Source organism: Jaculus jaculus, chromosome 10, assembly GCF_020740685.1.
Source record: "Jaculus jaculus isolate mJacJac1 chromosome 10, mJacJac1.mat.Y.cur, whole genome shotgun sequence".
Lineage (NCBI taxonomy): Eukaryota > Metazoa > Chordata > Mammalia > Rodentia > Dipodidae > Jaculus > Jaculus jaculus.
This window is the reverse complement of record NC_059111.1, coordinates 17,831,167-17,848,985: the sequence shown is the minus strand read 5'-3', so window position 1 is coordinate 17,848,985 and position 17,819 is coordinate 17,831,167. Positions and strand designations below refer to the sequence as shown.

At 42.0% G+C, this 17,819-nt stretch overlaps 1 protein-coding gene across 3 annotated transcripts in view; it reads left to right on the top strand.

Annotated features, from left to right (window-relative positions):
• Uaca (uveal autoantigen with coiled-coil domains and ankyrin repeats) overlaps positions 1-17,819 on the top strand; it is an 88,882-nt gene that overhangs the window by 54,257 nt on the left and 16,806 nt on the right. For 2 of the 3 annotated variants that reach the window (XM_045160267.1, XM_004666726.2), the window contains exons 6-13: positions 3,182-3,252; positions 3,354-3,460; positions 5,915-6,096; positions 7,143-7,180; positions 10,104-10,172; positions 11,945-12,052; positions 14,443-14,475; positions 14,914-15,012. In XM_045160267.1, the coding sequence (XP_045016202.1) occupies positions 3,182-3,252; positions 3,354-3,460; positions 5,915-6,096; positions 7,143-7,180; positions 10,104-10,172; positions 11,945-12,052; positions 14,443-14,475; positions 14,914-15,012 (707 nt within the window). The remainder of the gene's footprint in view (positions 1-3,181; positions 3,253-3,353; positions 3,461-5,914; positions 6,097-7,142; positions 7,181-10,103; positions 10,173-11,944; positions 12,053-14,442; positions 14,476-14,913; positions 15,013-17,819) is intronic. The other variant, XM_045160268.1, reaches the window with a different exon arrangement.

Genomic DNA, 17,819 nt, shown 5'->3' with positions numbered 1-17,819 from the left:
ATTTTCTATTTTTTTTCCTGTTTTCATTTTAGGTGTTCATATATTTTTACTTCTCATTGTGTTTTCTTCCTTTAATTTTTATATAGAATGGTATTTGAAAGACATTTTTATATTTTCATTGGTACCTTACAGTGACCTGTGTGAGTTAATGAGAATTTCATTAGTTTTCTCATATTTAGTATTTGTTCAGTATGAAATTCAGTAAGATGGAGACTAATTTATTGTTATATCAAAATAACTCTATGTCATCTTAAAAGTAGTTTGTAAGCTGGGCGTAGTGGTGCACTCCTTTAATCCCAGTAGTCAGGGGGCAGAGATAGGTGGATCACCGTGAGTTCAAGGCCACCCTGAGACTTTGTAGTGAATTCTAGGTCAGCCTAGAATTTACTATGTAGACATTCCTACTCTGAATTCTTTTACATCTTGTTGAAATGCCTACCTCTGGCTAGCAGAGAGGGGAAGGTGGCATGGGGACCACATGTCCACAGCCTAAGGCCCAGACTCAGATGTGATATAGAACCTTCATTCACACACTCCTGAGAAGAGCAAAGTCAGGTAGTGGTGGTTACTTGTCAGCGAGGCTCAGAAATGTAGTAGTCCCTGCGTGAGGACTCGTGGTTTTACTGAGTAGAAGCAAAATGGGTTTGGGTTAAAAAATGCATTTTCTGGGCTGGAGAGATGGCTTAGTGGTTAAGGCACTTGCCTCCAATCCCAAAGGACACAGGTTCGATTCCCCAGGATTCATATAAGCCAGATGCACAAGGTGGCACATGTGTCTGGTGTTCATTTGCAGTGGCTGGAAGCCCTGGTGTGCCAATTCTCTTTCTCTTTTCTCTCTCTCTTTTTCTTTCTTTCTTTCTCTCAAATAAATGAATAAATGTTTTTTCTGCTGTAGAATAACTATCTGGCCTTCAAGGTATTTCTTGAGCCCCCCACTTCCCACATGCAGACCCTTCATCCTTTTCTTGGGACACAGGGTACATAAACCAGTAAAGGTGGTGCATGTATCCAGCTTCCAGGCTAGATGTCTAGACGCTGTGCCATTTCCTCTTTTTGGCTCTTGATGGCCCAGCAGTCTGTAAATTCTCAGTGAAGATCCCTGTGCCACACAGGAACTGGATAAGCGTGATAAATCTAGGAGAAGGGGAAACATTTGTCACTAAGCAGTGACAAGTATCCTTCTGAGAGAAACTTGCCAAGTTCCTACTGAGGTCTTATAAATTCTTATCACCTTCCCTTTCTGTTTTTGTGAGGTAAATCCATTATCCATTATCCTCTGTGGCTCTGGGCTGCCTCCTGGTAGAGTCTTTCTGTTCCATTCTCCTCCAAAGCTAAGGCAGATGGGATGGTGGGAAACGATACACTCTTTGGAAGCAGCTTATGGCTGAACAGTTACGAGCTTCAGCCAACTGGACTCTTAGGAGTTGTGACTAGGATAGTTCTTTCAAAGCCTCGCTCAGGTCCCAGTCTGTTTGTTGCTAGCCATTTCTGTACACCAAGAAACATGACCAAAGTTAATTCCTGAACATATGATTCCCAGTCATATCTTTATTTATTTTGTAAAAGAAAATATTTATGAGCCTGGGGAGATGGCTTAGTGGTTCAAGATGCTTGTGTGCAAAGCCTGATGGCTTAGATTCAGTTCCCCAGTACCACATAAAGCCAGATGCGCAAAGCAGTACCTTGCTTCTAGAGTTTGTTCATGATAGCAAGAAGCCCTGGCACACCCATTCTCTCTCTTTCTCATGCTCAAATTTAAAAAAAGTAATTCTTTTTAATATTTTTAAATTTGTTTTTGAGTGAAAGAAAGAGGCAGAGAAAGAGACAGAGAGAATGGGCATGCTAAGCTTTCAACCACTGCAAATGAACTCCAGATGTGTGCGCCCCCTTGTGCACCTGTACGACATTGCATGCTTGTGTCACTGTGCTTATGTTACGTGGCTTGTGTTACGTGGGACCTGGAGGTTCGAACATGAGTTCTTAGGCTTCATAATCAAGCACTTTAACTGCTAAGCAAGCTCTCTAGCCCTAAATTTTTATTTGAAAGAGACAGAGAGAGTCACATATTTATGAATGTATATGTATATGTGTGTGTGTGTGTGTGTGTGTGTGTGTGTGTGTGTATAGAGAGAGACAGATAGAAGGAGAGAGAGAGATACAGAGAGAGAATGGGCACTCCAGGGTTTTTAGCTGCTGCAAATGAACTCCAGATGCATGCGCCACCTGTGCTTCTGGTTTATGTGGGTCCTGGGGAATAGAACCTGGGTTCTTTGGCTTTGCAGGTAATTGCCTTCACTGCTGAGCCATCTTTCTAGCCCCTTCCCCCTTTTGAGGTAAGGTCTGACTCTAGTTGAGACTGACCTGGAATTTACTATGTAGTCTCAGGCTGGCCTCAAACTCACAGCAATCCTTCTACCTTGGCCTCCTGAGTTCTGGGGTTAAAGTATGTGTAGCCAGGCCTGGTAGGGGTCAGATTCATTCATTTATTTATCATCTATCTATCTAATCTGTCTGTCTGTCTGTCTATCGATCTGTGTATCTATCAATCACTTATTTATTTATTGATTTGCAAGCAGGTAGAGAGAAGAGACAGATAGAGAATGGGTGTGCTAGGGTCTCCAACCTCTGCAAATGGACTCCAGATGCATGTATTGGGCTTTACATGAACACTGAGGAATCAAACCCTGGGTTGTTAGGCTTTGCAGGCAAGCACCTTAATCACTGAGCCATCTCTCTAGCCCAGATCTCAGATTTTAAATGTGGCTACAACTGGCAAGAATTTTTTATTTTTTATTTTCAGTATTTGCCTTTAGATTAGGAATATATTCCTGCTTCTTGTTTTTGTATCAGGATTGGTACTTCATTGATCCAACTAGATTATTTTAAAATGATCTTATCTAATTAATTTTAAGATAGAAGATTAATGCTTTGCAATATAACCTGAAAAATCTGTATCAGGATTGGTACTTCATTGATCCAACTAGATTATTTTAAAATGATCTTATCTAATTAATTTTAAGATAGAAGATTAATGCTTTGCAATATAACCTGAAAAATCAAGGCTTGACACTTGGTCGTTCAAAACTGGAAGAAGTCATGTTGCCTTACCCAAATGCAGAAAAACACCACGTGTCTTACCAACAGGTATTCACCACTTATCATTTTTCTGGGTTTCTTAAAGCGATGGCAGATTGTCCTTCCAGCATCCAGCTGCTCTGTGACCATGGGGCCTCTGTGAATGCCAAAGACATAGTAAGTCAATTTGTCTGGTCTCATTTCGACCCATGTATTATAACCTTCATGTTTTGGGAGACGTGTTGTCTGAGCACCAGTTTATTTTTCTTGTTGCTTAGGATGGGCGGACACCACTTGTTCTGGCCACTCAGATGTGTAGACCAACCATCTGCCAGCTGCTGATAGACCGGGGGGCAGACGTCAATTCCAGAGACAAGCAAAACAGGTAATCTGTCAGCCTGGCTCCTGGGCAGCTGGATACACTGTATCTAGGTGACTCAGTTGCTATGGTCCTGTTCCTTGTCTTACTCCTCCCTGGAATTAGCAGGGCTTCTCGCTTTTCCTCATCATCTTCCGAAAAAGGGGAAGAGGGAGCTAGGGAAGATTATAGGACAAGTGCTGGACAAAAGCAGTGATGAGGGTCAGAGAGTTCAAGAAAAGAGGAATTCTGTCCCAGTTATTTTAAGCCTAAAAATAAAAATCTTTAATAGGCACAACAAACAGTAAACACAGGAGAAAACATGTTTTCACCTACAGTTTGTTTCTTCATATATGAGTCTTTGGGATTGAAATGTTTCTTGGGAGTCTTGGAGCTTGGTGTGAGTCATTTTGGATTCCCTTAGGCGCTTTCTCCTAAGCCTGCCAGGGCACAGTGGCGTCACCTCCAAAACAGAGTCCGTTCCATACGCTGAGATTCTCTCTCTCTCTTTTTCTTTCTGTATCAATGGTATTTTAGTTGTAATGCTCTCAGGATTTCTACCCATAATTCTTTCCTTACTTGGTCAACTATTTCATGGCAGTTGATCATTGTAGAATTCCCATTATTTTGGTCAAAAAGTATCTAATGACAGATCTAAATTGCATTCCCTAGCTGGGCGTGGTGGTGCATGCCTTTAATCCCAGCACTCGGGAGGCAGAGGTAGGAGGATCACAGTGAGTTCGAGGCCACCCTGAGATTCCATTGTGAATTCCAGGTCAGCCTGGGTTAGAGTGAGACCCTACATCGAAAAATCAAAAAAAAAAAAAAAAAATACATTCCCTCAATTAGTTGAGTTATTGCAATAATGTATAACTCTCTGAGACTTTATAGGTGGTTACTAATAAATTACTTTTCGCTTACTTTTTCTCTTTTAAACATGTATCTTATTGTTTGTAACTTACTGGAAGTAGACAAATATAATAAAATTGTCTTTTGATATCAGATTTTTAGCTCCAGTTATTTCTATTATTCAGATACTTTAAAGGAAGAAATTCTTAAGGAATTAAGCCAGTACCATGATTAAGAAAGGCCCATTTTTTATTACTTTATTTTGTGAATATTATTCTGGTTCCAAACCTACCTAAGAAAACTTGATTTTAGGGTTGGGGGGATGGCTCAGTGGGTAACCTGCTTGATGAGGACCTGAATCCCATCCCCAGTACCCATGTGAAAATGTCAGACGTGGCAGTTGTGCCCATAATTCTAGCACTGGGGAAATGAAGACAGGAGGACCCCTAGAGCTTTCTGGCCAGCCAATGTAGCTTAATTGTTGAGCTCCAAACCAATGAGAGAGAATGTATCTCAAAAAGAGGTAGATAGCTTTCCTAAGGATACACTCTAGCCTGCATACATGCATGTACACACACACACACACACACACACACACACACACACACACACACACACAGCGAGAGAGAGAGAGAGAGAGGGTGGGGGGAATCTACTTCAGGATCAAACAACAGCGAGGAAAAGCAATAAATATTGTATAAATTAGTTATCAGCTGGCTTTAGAAATATAGAGTAGAGGCAAGATTAGTTTTTCTTATAAAATCCAGTATTCACAATTGAAGACAAATTTAGGATATAAAATAAGTCACTTCATTTGAGTGGGTGTTAGTTTCCTTAGTGGTAAAGTATTGACAAATTAATTTCTAGAACCTTTATAAGTTTCTTTGAGAATTTAATTGTACTGTTATTTGACTGCTGTTTGTTGATACATTGTGAAATGATCAAGTGCTGGTGGTTATATCATGACAGGACACAGCAGTGGCCCATGGTCATGTTGGGGCAATTGTATTTGAAGAGACAGATTGTAAATGTGAGCCTCACACAAGGGAACAAAGGTTCTTTTGGCAATAGCATTAGAATTCTCATCTGGGGAAGAAGGGACTTGTCTAGGAAGGCTGCACAGTGTGGTTTAGTTCATGAAAGGACTCTGAATGGTTGGGTTTTGAGCAGGTGATATAATAGTTATGATTGTGGAAGATCTTTGTGGTATTTATAGGACATTAAAGATTAGAGTTTGGTTAGTTTGGTGGTGGAAATAATTGTATAAAATGACAGAAAGCTGGGCATAGTAGTGTTTGCATATAATCCCAGCATTTGGAAGTTAGAGGCTGAAGATTGGAAGTTCAAGGGCATCCTTGGTGAGTTCTAAGCCAGCCTGGGCTAAATGGGATTACATCTCAAAAAGCAAACAAATCAAAAAGATTTTTGGCTCTGCAAACTAAAGACTTAGCAAATGTGTTACATGTGTTTTATAAGTATGATAAAGGTAAATCAAAGATGAAAAGGATGAAGTAATGTCTGTCTCTATAACAAGTGGCATCTCTCTTCAAGAAAGGACCCCTCTGTCAGAGTCCTTCTGAAATATCCCTTGGATTTCCCTCAAAGCCTTGTAACGTTCCGTTTTTCTTTCAGAACTGCTCTCATGCTGGGCTGTGAGTATGGCTGCAGAGATGCCGTAGAAGTCTTAGTTAAAAATGGTGCTGATGTAAACTTACTGGATGCCCTTGGCCACGATAGTTCTTACTATGCAAGAATTGGTGACAACCTGGACATTCTAACCTTATTGAAGAATGCATCTGAAAATACCAGCAAAGGTACCAGCAGTTTTCTATGCCTAGAAAGGTCGAGATCACTGAAGAACTGTGTTTTAAAGACAGGTGGCAGTGGTACTTCCTCCCCTCTAGCACGGATTGGCTGAGATTGTAGTCCCTTGTTTCAGCACAGTGCACAGTGGGAGCAAGTCTGTCTCTCAGTGAAATCAACCTCTTTGGGCTAACTTAAGAACTGAAGAAGAAGAGCAACTTAAGGGTTTCATTGTATTTTTAATTGACACATAAAAATTATACATACTAACATTTTTGAAAAGGAGGAGCAAAGTGCCCATATTTTCCCTTATTCATAAAACGTCACCTGTAATACCCAGCTGTAACTTAACTTTTCTATGTGACACATTTTGAAGACGTTTCCTTCATAAACATTTTTCTATAGTATAATTGTTAGTATTGCATTTGTTTAAATTTCACTTGATGAAATTTCTGTAACCAGTGTTTTAGTTAGTTTTTCATTGGTATATTTTTATATGCACATATTTGGTATACTTTATGATAAACTTATAATAAGTTCTTAGAAATGAAATCACTGAGTTTTAGGATATATGCATGGTTATTTAAACTTTTGTTATATATTGATAAGGTACTTTCCAATTTACTTGAATATCATTGTATAAAAAGAAAAACTATTAATTTGGTGGGCAAAAAATATTACTATTGGTTTTTAAATTATTTATTTATTTGAGAGAGAAATAAAGAGGCAGAGAAAGAGGAGGAGGGAGAGAATGGGCACACCAGGGCCTCCATCTACTGTAAACAAACTCCAGACACATGCACCATCTCGTGTATCTGGCTTATGTGGATCCTGGAGAATTGAACCTGTGTCCTTTGGCTTTGCAGGCAAGTACGTTAACAATTAAGCCGTTTCTCCAGCCCACACTATTATTTTAAACATAAAATTTCAAAGTAAAACTAAGCAATAAAAAACCTTAAAGGAATTAAAGTTTACTATTTGCTCAATGATATAGTTAGGGAACACATAGCTACCTAAGTTACCCTGTTGTTCCGCATTTTTCTCTTTAAATCTTTAGGGAGAGAACTTTGGAGGAAAGGACCATCTTTGCAACAGGTATCTCTTAATTTTACTTTTTAAAATTGTATTGTGCAGTTGAATTAAAATGTTTTAGTGCAACTGGTTACTGGGTTACACAGAAAATGTCCTCAGTCTAGTGCGTGCCAATTTCTCTCCTCAGATAGTCAATGCCTGTGAACAACTATGTCATGAGGGCCTTTGAAGATGCTGTGGCTCAGCTTGAGATGGGGACATACATTACAGTGAATATTTCCAATGGGGAAAACCTCCTGACTGAGAGCTTAAAAATCCAGCCCCTTCTTGCACAAGATTCAAACCTCACTGAGATTCTTAAATTATGCATTTGGGCCTGGCAGATCATAGTTTTTCCCTCCCCTCCCTTACAACTGAGGCAAATATGTACTGCTATTGGAAAACTTTTCCAGTGCAATAAGAAATGAAAAAAGGGATTTTGTTTATATATATGTATGTATGTTTCTTTTTGAGAACATGCCTTGCTGTGTCGCCCAGGCTATCCTCAAACTTCCCATCCTCCTCCCTCAGTCTCCCTGGAGTTCTGTGATTATAGGCATGAGCCATGATGCCCAGCTGAAAACATTTGAAAACTGATAGGTTAGGATTTCACTACCACTATTAATGTCTTTATTTCTCTTTAGTCCTTCTTTCTTCTTATGTGCATTTAATTGAGGACTTGACTTAAAAAAAAAATAACATGATGCCCGAAACACTTCATACTACGTACTGATTTTAACAAATCACAATGTAACCTTGGTTTTGCATCTAGTTTGAGTAAACACCTGTGTTTTCCTCTCATCTCTCCAAGTTAGAGTGAGGTTGCTTCACAGCACTCTGGCTCCAAAGCTAGTGCAGGGAGCCTTCCTCTCCTGCTGGCTCTTCCTTCCAGACTCAGCTTTCCTCTCGTGAGAGGAACATGGGCACTCCAGCCCCTGAGGAGAGAGTCATCAGGTACCTCCAGAGAACTCTCAGCGTCATTCTGTGTCATCTGTCATCCTCCACGTCTCTCCTGAGTCTGAAGGCTGTGTTGTAGCTCACTTCCTCTCCCCCCATCAGAATGAAGTAACACATTCATGCATGGTCTCTCCCCCCATCAGAAGGAAGTCATTCATGCATGGCCATGCCTGCTGACACTTAGCTATCAGGAGCAACTCCCACTCTTCTCCCTGTTCCTCAGGTGACCTGGGAGTGGGAGGGTTCTGAAATGTGCATATACTTGAAATAAAGCATTATGGCAGATGCATGTGGAAATGGTACTCTGCACTTTCCCAGTGCTGTAGGAGTTACCTGAGTCGATGCAGGGAGCTCATATTTTACTGGGAACAGTCACGCTGTAGGCTCCTACTTCCCATTTTCCACTCCTTATGAATATGCTTACAGATTTTCTGCTGTACATGGGACATTTTCCCTCTACCGCAGGATCTGTAATCCCTGGGGTCAGGAAGCCTGTGATGTAGTTCTAGGAGAAGACTTTGACTCATTCTCAGGTTAGCGCGGGAGACGGACAGTAAGGAACAAAGGGTTCACATCATAGCAGACGCTGTGGAGCAAAGCGGCATGGAGGGCTGGAGGTGGGGCGGGGTGGGGGCTACGGGCAAAGCCTCGCAGGTTGAGAAGGACAAGTCCTAAGTCCTTGCTGAAGGGGCATATCTAGCCCACCCACAGGCAGAGCAGTAGAAGGCCAGTGTGACAGGAGTGGTGTGCACCTGGGGAGGAGGCCAGGGAGACTGGTGATGTCACCAGGTTAGGAAAGGGCTTGTATGGCAAAGGACCATGACTATATCATCAGAGGACCACTGGCAAGCAGAAGGCAGGCTGGGAGCCCCTTCTCAGTGGCATCCACTGCTTCTGAGAACCAGAGGTTCCAGGGAGGTTCCTTGAGGAATTTGTCCGGAAGTTTGGTCTTCATTGGCATGGACTTGGTGTGTCTGCGCCTGGCAAGGGTGGAGAGGAGAGGCCGTGAGTGGATGGGCACTGCGCAGGGAAGGCCACAGTAAGAGTGCGGTGTGAGGATTAAGTGAGCTGTGGGGTGATGTCAGATTTCTGCTGAGGAATAGTCTTTTTGCAGGAGGAATGAAGCTGGGCAAGTAGTTTGAACCAAAGTGTGTAGATAATACCTTTTAAATGGAATCCATCCTTCCAGCTCCCAGTCCAGACTCATTAGAATGACTGCTTAACTTGGTTAAACAAAACACAGACCAAATACTTCACAATATGAAAACACTGTCTTTGAGGATGAAAACAGTAGCTATAAAGAAGGCAAGAACAGAAATGGCTTTCTTACTCACTTCTTGTGCAGATTTAAAGATCAAGTTGGGTATGAAAAGGGAGCTCATGTTTTCTGTTGTTTAATCACGGTCGTGTGTTTTTGTTAAAGCAAATCTCTTAAGCTGGAGTAAAGTTACAAAGCAGTAAGTGTACAAAACCAGAATATGTACCCAGTAGGTTATTTAGAGATCCTGTATGTAGCTTGGGTCTTTCTCAGTGCTTAGTTTCAACAAGCTCAGAGAAGTAAACAATTGTGTATTGTCTTTCAGACTTCATGTGATTTCCTCTTCTCCCATTCTTTTTTTTTTTTTCTTTGAAACTAAATTCTTCCTCTGGGAGGTGGTGTTTTATTTAAAAACAACAACAACAAAAAAACTTTGTGTCACAGATTTTCTTTTTCATAAACTTGTGATTAGTTATAATAAACTTGAAATCCGTAATGAATTTTAGAGGTTCTGTTAGCGTTTTAAAACAAATCGCACTTAACTTAAAGCTTTATGTGTGAGATGCTTGCCACGCGGGAGTTTTAAGAGGAAATACTGCCACCTTGTGTTGTATGCAGGAAGTTTAACATTTCATGAACTGAAAACCATTAGTGGTTTCGTATTTAGATAAAATATCCCTGTCTACAGCTTTTTGTTCACACTAACTTGTCTTTTCTTAATGTTGTATAAAGCGGAACTTGACACACATTCAAGATGAAGTGAACGTGAAGTCAAACCAGAGGGAGCATCGAAACATTGAGGTACAAAGCTAAAAATGGCATCTTCTATAAACGCACTCTAAACTTGCTTGTAGTGGGATGGGGAGCAGACAGGGAGTGAGAGAACAGGTGAATGAGTGGGGACAGTGAGGGGACATGACATGTGACTGTTTCTTTCTAGTTCCTCCTACAATTCATACAGGAATTGATTTTTTAAATATTTTATTTTTATGTATTTATTTATTTGACAGAGAAAGGGAGGGAGAGAGAGAATGGGTGTGCCAGGGCTCCAGCCACTGCAGATGAACTCCAGATGCATGCGCCCCCTTGTGCATCTGGCTAACGTGGGTCCTGGAGAATTGAACATGGGTCCTTTGGCTTTTCAGGCAAACGCCTTAACCACTAAGCCATTCCTCCAGCCTGGAATTGTTTTTTGTTAGTAACGTTTAACCAATATTAAATAATTAAATTATGATTTAGAAGGCATTATTTATTACATTATAAAAGGCAACAAAGAGCCTGATAGAACTCTTTGCTGGTTTAACTGCACCAGTGATCTACACAATCATTTTGGAAAAATAGTTAGAAAAGTGACGGCCATTTCTGTCAATAAAATAAAACCTGTACTTTTTCTTAAAGTAGTTTTGATTTTTCTTTTTTGGTTTTTCGAGGTAGGGTCTCACTCTGGCTCAGGCTGACCTGGAATTCACTATGGAGTCTCAGGGTGGCCTTGAACTCACGGCGATCCTCCTACCTCTGCCTCCCTAGTGCTGGGATTAAAGGCGTGTGCCACCACGCCCGGCAGTTTTGATTTTTCTTAAGAAAATTAACTTTGTTAATCCATCAGACAGGTGCTTCTCACCTTCATGTTGGTGAAAGTGTCAGAGTACGTTTGTGGGTTACATTAGAGGAAGAGCCCGCATCGATTTACTTTATGATTGAAATGCCTCCGAGTTACAAACGGAACGTCTACGCGATACGACAGAACAGAGCGTCGCGTGGGGTCTTAGTTCCTTACGTACTGTCATGGAGGTGCACTCTAGCTGGGCAGGGGCCACACCTGTGACCCCAGCAATCTTCTGCCACTGTGTCTCTCTTGTTGTCATCCTTTTCGTGCCCTGGAGTCACACTTCCCTCCTCCCCTGTGTATGCTTCTGTCAGTCAGGTAGCACAGGACGGTGATTTGATTACTGACCTTCAGGTTTTCAGTCAGCTGAGTGTCACTGAAGCTATTACGTCCTGGGCTGGGGATGCAGCTCAGGAGCAGAGTGTGTACAAGACCCTGGGGTTGAAACCCAGCACTGCAAAACCCAAACCTTATGTATCATTTGTTCTTAAAGCTCTTTTATACATGCACATGTCTACATTTGACAGGAATCTGCTTTTCAAGCCTTTCACCTGTAGTAATATTCTCTTAAGATTGTCTGTCTTGGGTTAGGGAGATGGCACAGTGGCGAAAGCACTTGCTGGGTAAGCGGAGCACCTAAGTCCCGATCCGTGGACCCCTCCCAAAAGCTGCAAGTGTGGAGGGCTGCTGGGATCCCAGTGAGACAGGAGGCAGAGACAGGAGACATTCTTGGAAGCTAGTGGGCCAGCTAGACTGATGAGTGGAATGATCAACAATGAGAGACATTGTCTCACAAAAAAAAAAAATGGACTGGAAGGCAAGAACCACCTCAAAAGATGTCCTCTGACCTCCACATGTGTGCTGTAGCATATGTATGCCCGTGCTTGCACACATGAAGCCATACATACATACATGCATACACACAAAAACAAATCAAAAAAGTTATTTGTTTTCGTTATTATTTAAGGATCTAGAAGTGGAAAATGAAGATTTGAAGGAGAGGTTGAGAAAAATCCAGCAAGAACAGAGAATCCTGCTGGATAAAGTCAATGGTTTGCAGTTACAGCTGAATGAGGTAAGGACTCTGCTATGAAACTGTGCCAGTTCCTGTAGCCATCACCAGTGACAGATCACTGCCCTTGGGCTGTCACTGCTGGCCGTGGTGCTAAAGGAGATGACATCAGGTCATTATCCTTGGGAGGAGTTGCATCTTACTAGGGCCAAGCCTTGGACTTGACAACGCTTTTAATATTATATATGAAGAAGCCAGGGCCAGTACACAGGCCAGGGCAGTGTGAGGAGAGCGACGGTGGGATCTGCACCTCAGAGGCAACTTCTTGCGGAGATGGTTCTTCCAGTGAACTTTGAAGGAAGAACGAGGGGCTCAGGCGACTGTGCAAGACACTGTGATGAACAGGATCTTGGAAGGTGTGGCCTGTGTTATATTCTGTTCTGCACAGAAATGCATGTGTAAGAAACATTCATAAGTTATTTTAGGAGGAAAGAAGATATTTGAAATGCACATAATTAATTCACTCTTTAAATGCACACTTTATCATGAGAATGACTTGCCATAGGTGACAATGATATATGATATGCTTTTTAAGTAAGAGGTAAGCCCTTGATTGTCCTTTTGGTTCAGATTTCCTCTAACTTTAATGTCTTGAAATTTATTTTAGATACCATAATGAGGAGGGACTCCTCACCCAATAGACCCATCATCTAGCAATAAAGCCCCTCTGTGTAGACCTTGCAGTCAGTTTCTGAGTTCTTCAGCCTTGACCCAAGGAGAAACCAAGGTGTTGGCCAACCAAAGACAGCCTGAGCCCTGGACATGCAGACTAAGCAAACACAGGAGAAACACAGAGTGAAGTGTGCAGGGAAAGGAAGTTAAAACCCCAAGATAAAAACTGCACACTATGAGTGTTGTTCAGGAGACAAGAGGATGTTAGGAGTCAAGAATAGGATAGCTTTAAAAGACTATACCACTGTGATATCAAAAGGAAAGATGGGGAAATGCCCTGTAAGTACAGGAAAAAGATAACGGACATTGCAAATGGGAAAGGGCAAGACTGGAGAATAATCTAAGAGGCTGAGCAGAGCGTCTGAGTTCATAGTTAGTCCAGCAAGCGATAACAGAACAAAAAATCGTTAAAAGAAGTAACTTAAGAAAGTTTCTTAGAACTGAAAGACATGCTTTTTTCATGTTTGGAGGGCTTACAGTGAAGCTTTAGATAACCCAAAACATAAAGATTCTCTAAGTGTCTCTGCCATCCCCTGAAGAATGTCAAATCATATGTTCAAGGATTAGAAATCAAAATGGCTTTGACTTTCTCAGCTGTCACACTAGAAATAACAACAGTGGAGAAATGCCTCCATAATTGTGAAGAGAACAAATTTCTTACTAGACTCCTGTAGCCAGTCAAATGCCCACTTAAGTGAGAGGACAGAACAAAGATAATCTCAGACGTACATGCTGCATTTGTTTATTAATGTGTAACGGCATAGCAAGCATCTGTTATCCTACACGCATTCTGCAAATGGCTTGGCATGGCGGCCTGGCTCCGGGACACACATGAGGGGCCATTCATGCAGTTGGCAGACTGCAAACATCTGTGGGGTAAAGTGTCTTCTTCCAAGATGACTAGTGTCACTGAGTCAGGGGTCTCTCATTCCATGCCACAAGGCTTTCCATGGGACAGCCCACGGAATAGCAGTTTGGGGGGGGGAGGAAAATTACTTTGAGTTGACACATATATTTGACCCTGGACTTTAGGAATAAAAAATACAAATGTTCCTTCCAAGTACATTACAAGGATAGTCAGACAGTTGTTTATTTTTTGTGCTGAACCATATTTTAAAGCATTGATATAGAACATTGTAGATACACATATATGACATTTCATAATAAAGCTAATATCAGAGAAGAAGGCAGTTATTTGTGCTTCACATGTGTGGTAATAACCAAGGACTGTGCAGTTGTTAGTGAAGGAGACAGACGATGTAAGGAGGAGGAGCAAGTAGAACTTGGGGACTCTTTCTGAAGTTAGTGAGAATGAATGACAGTTTGTAGAACAGACTTCATAGCCCATAACACTTTGCACTCACATCCTCATCCCCAATCTTTTTCTCATAATTACAAAAATATATTTATTTATTTATTTATTTGAGGGGGCATGCCAGGGCTTCTTGCCACTTCAAACAAACTCCAGATGGCATGCACCACTTTCTGCATCTGGCTTTACATGTGGTACTGGGGAATCTAACCTGGGCCATCAGGCTTGGCAAGCAAGCACCTGTCACCACTGAACCATCTCCATAGCCCCCCAATCTTATTCCCAATTGGGAATAGCCAATCCTAACTATGTATCACTCTGTTTTGGAAAAAAAAAAAAAAGTTGCCAAGCTCATGCTTTTCAAGGGAAACTTTCAAGCATTAAAACACATTTCTTCTCTTCAATTTAGGAAGTTATGGTGGCTGATGATCTGGAGAGTGAGGTAGGATGACATGTCTTATCTTAAAGCATCCAAGTGTCTCGTTAGTGGAGGATGACACGGCATCCTGAATTGAGATGGAGGCCAGGGTTCGCTATTCTGGCTTGTGCTTAAAGGGAAGAACAAAGCCTGCAAGTGACTGTAGAATTGTTTTGAAATGTAGTTCAAAGTCAATGAAACTCGTCATGAAAAAAAAAAAATTCTAAACACTTTAAAGAAAAATGTCTGAAAGTGCTGATCTAAAACAATGCAAACCTGAGCTTTTCATATTGCTTGGGTAGATATATGTCTTATTCATATGTTCCTATAAATTAGCAGATACATGAATAGTAAAAATCTACCAGACTCAAAGTAATTCCAGTTCATGTTTTCTGAAATGCATTCTGGACCAGTTCCAAGCACAGGGTGACTTGACTTGGTATTTGTTCCTTTCCATTTCAGAGAGAAAAGCTGAAGTCCCTTTTGGCAGCTAAAGAAAAGCAACACGAAGAAAGCCTAAGAACTATTGAGGCTCTGAAAAATCGATTTAAGTATTTTGAGGTATGGGAAGGTTTAATTTCTCGCTGTAATGCAAAAGGAGTAACAGGAAGGGCCTGGTGTGAGACTTGAATTGTTCTGTCCTCGCAGTTGAGTTTGTTGCCCCTTTGGCAGAGCTGGGGTGACTTTCCCGTTCTGCAGACAGCCCCACAGGCCAAGTGAGATCATTTCAGCTAGGTGCCTCTCTTCTTAGTGTCCATTCGTACCTCTGCCAAGCCCAGAATGCTCACCTGTGCTCTTGCAGTAGGTATGGTTATAGCCACACCAGACCACCTTGGGAATGCCAGTGCTTTCCCCAAGAGCCTCTCAGCAAGCACCAGGTGTATGGGTTCATTAGAATGCCTCAGTTTAGTTTTCCCACGGTCATGATTTTTAAATTTTTATTAAAATATGGTAGATGTGCAAGGCGTGGTGGTGCACGCCTTTAATCCCAGCATTCGGGAGGCACAGGTAGGAGGGTCACCGTGAGTTCAAGACCAGCCTGAGAGCACATAGTGAATTCCAGGTCAGCCTGGACCAGAGTGAGACCCTACCTTGAAAAACCAACCAAACAAACAAACAAACAAAAACTGGTAGGTGTTAAAACGTACATGTGGTAGAAGTGTGCAAGTTGATGAGTTTTCACAACCTGAACCCAGATGAAGAAACAGGATGTTACCAGCACCTAGAAGCCTCTCTGTCACTTCTCGTCACTGCTCTCTCCCTGCCCTGAGGATAACCCCTCTCCGGAAGTTTAACTGCGTCGATCATTTCTCAGAGCCACAATATCTATTTTCTAAGTGTCATTCATCACCTGTTGTGGGTAGGTCACTGGAAGAGTGGACAATTCAGCAGGAGTCGCTAGTGCATGACAGGGAATAGAACTCAAAAGGATATTCAAAGAACCTTAGTCCCTTTGTCCTGCTATTCCAAAATTCCTCAGACCAGTCTGCAGGCGGGGGAGTTCAAGGTCAAGGCGCTTCCTTTGGTGTCTGTAGGGGCCTTCTGGTTGCATTCTCCTGTGGCTGAAGGGACAGAAGCTGTGTCCTTACTTGGCAAAAGGTTAAAGGGCAAAAGGAGGTTAAACTATTCCCTGCAGCTCTTTTATGAGGCACTAAGCCATCTGAAAAGCCAAGCCTCTTAATACCAACACAATGAAAATTAGCTTTCAGCACATTTTGGGGGGTAGGCAGACCATACCAAAAAGGCTTTTCTTTGTACATAAAAAAACCTGTGCGTGCAGCTATGAAAAAAAAAAAAAAAGGTTAAAACATGGGTGAGTCTCAGAGAAGTAACGATGCATGAAGGAAGGCAGACATGAAGGGTGCATACTGACGCACAATTTTAGACCAGTCTGTGATGCTGGCGGAGGAAAAGAGTCACCATTCAGCGAGGGGCACTTGTGGCAGTCCTTTTATTGGACACAGTATTGGAGCACTCCACCTGAATAACAACTTCTTGATATGTATATACTATACATGGCGTGTACGTGCGTGCGCGCAGCTGCGTGTGATCCGTAGGCATGCATGGGGACACCTGAGGAAGGTGTTTCTCTTCTGCGGGAAAGAGTCTCTTACTGAAGATGGAACGCCCCATTTCTCAGGTAGACTGACTGACCAGGAGCCCCAGCAATTCTCCTGTTGTCCACCACACTGTGTCTCACACCCGAGTTCTACAGGGGTGCTTGGGATCAAATTCACGTCCTCATACTTGCACAGCAAGCGCTGTCCCCAGCCTGTGAACCTTTAGTACTGGGTTAGAAGAGTGCTAAAGATGTGTGCTTGCTTCTGCAGATTATTCAGAAACACAGTTTCATAAGCTCCAGAGTGATCTAATAGTCCTTTCTTGTTCGCATTTGTTGACGACCTTTGAAGGCTAATTATGAAGCCCAGCAGTAGCCAGCGTCTTCACAACACGGAACTGCTGTGTGCCTAGATGCGCATTAGTAAACACACCACCCCTAGGTGCAGGTGTCCCTAGTGTCTGTGCTTGGCAGGTGAGGAGGCTGAGGAACCGAGGCACCTGAGGAGGGGCTCACAGACAGGAAGTGACTGGTCCAGGACGGGATTCCAGGCATCTGACTCCTTTGTGCTCTGAGCTGCCATGCTCATTTTACACTTAGAAATGCTTGGATGAGAACATGCAGGCATTTATTTAGGGCCGTAGAGGTGTTCCTCAGAGTCTGACACCTGTAATTTGGGGGCTTTTCTATGTCATGGCTAGGAGGTAGACCCCGAGCATATTGGATATATTCTTCTGTAGCCTTAGACAAACAGCTAAGATTACAACTTACAGTGAGGTCATATAAACTATAAAGAATAACTGACTTTTGTCACAAAACCATTAGTTTTTAAATAAAAAGATATAATTAAAAGTAAAAAATAGATGCCTATAATCTTAGTGCCACTGGCACCTGGCCAGTATCCCTTCTGTTTTTCCACAATCTGTGTATTTTGAACACATTCACTAGGTGGGGTCATATTGTACATCCTTCTTACAATGTTCCCCATTCAATACAATGTGAACATCTTCCTATGTCAGTACATATTCATTTTCATTGTGATGAATTTTTATATAAGGAATGATTTCTTTCTCTTTTTTTATATATATGTGTTATTTATTTGCAAGCAGGGAGGGGGAGGGAGAGAGAGAGAATGAACACACCAGGGTCTCCAGCCATTGCAAATGAACTTCAGATGCATGCACCTCTTTGTGCATCTGGCTTTACATAGATGCTGGGGAATTGAATCCCAGTCGTTAGGCTTCATTGGCAAGTGCCTAACCTGCTGAGCCATCTATCCAGCCCCAAAAGGAATGACTTCTTACTTGAA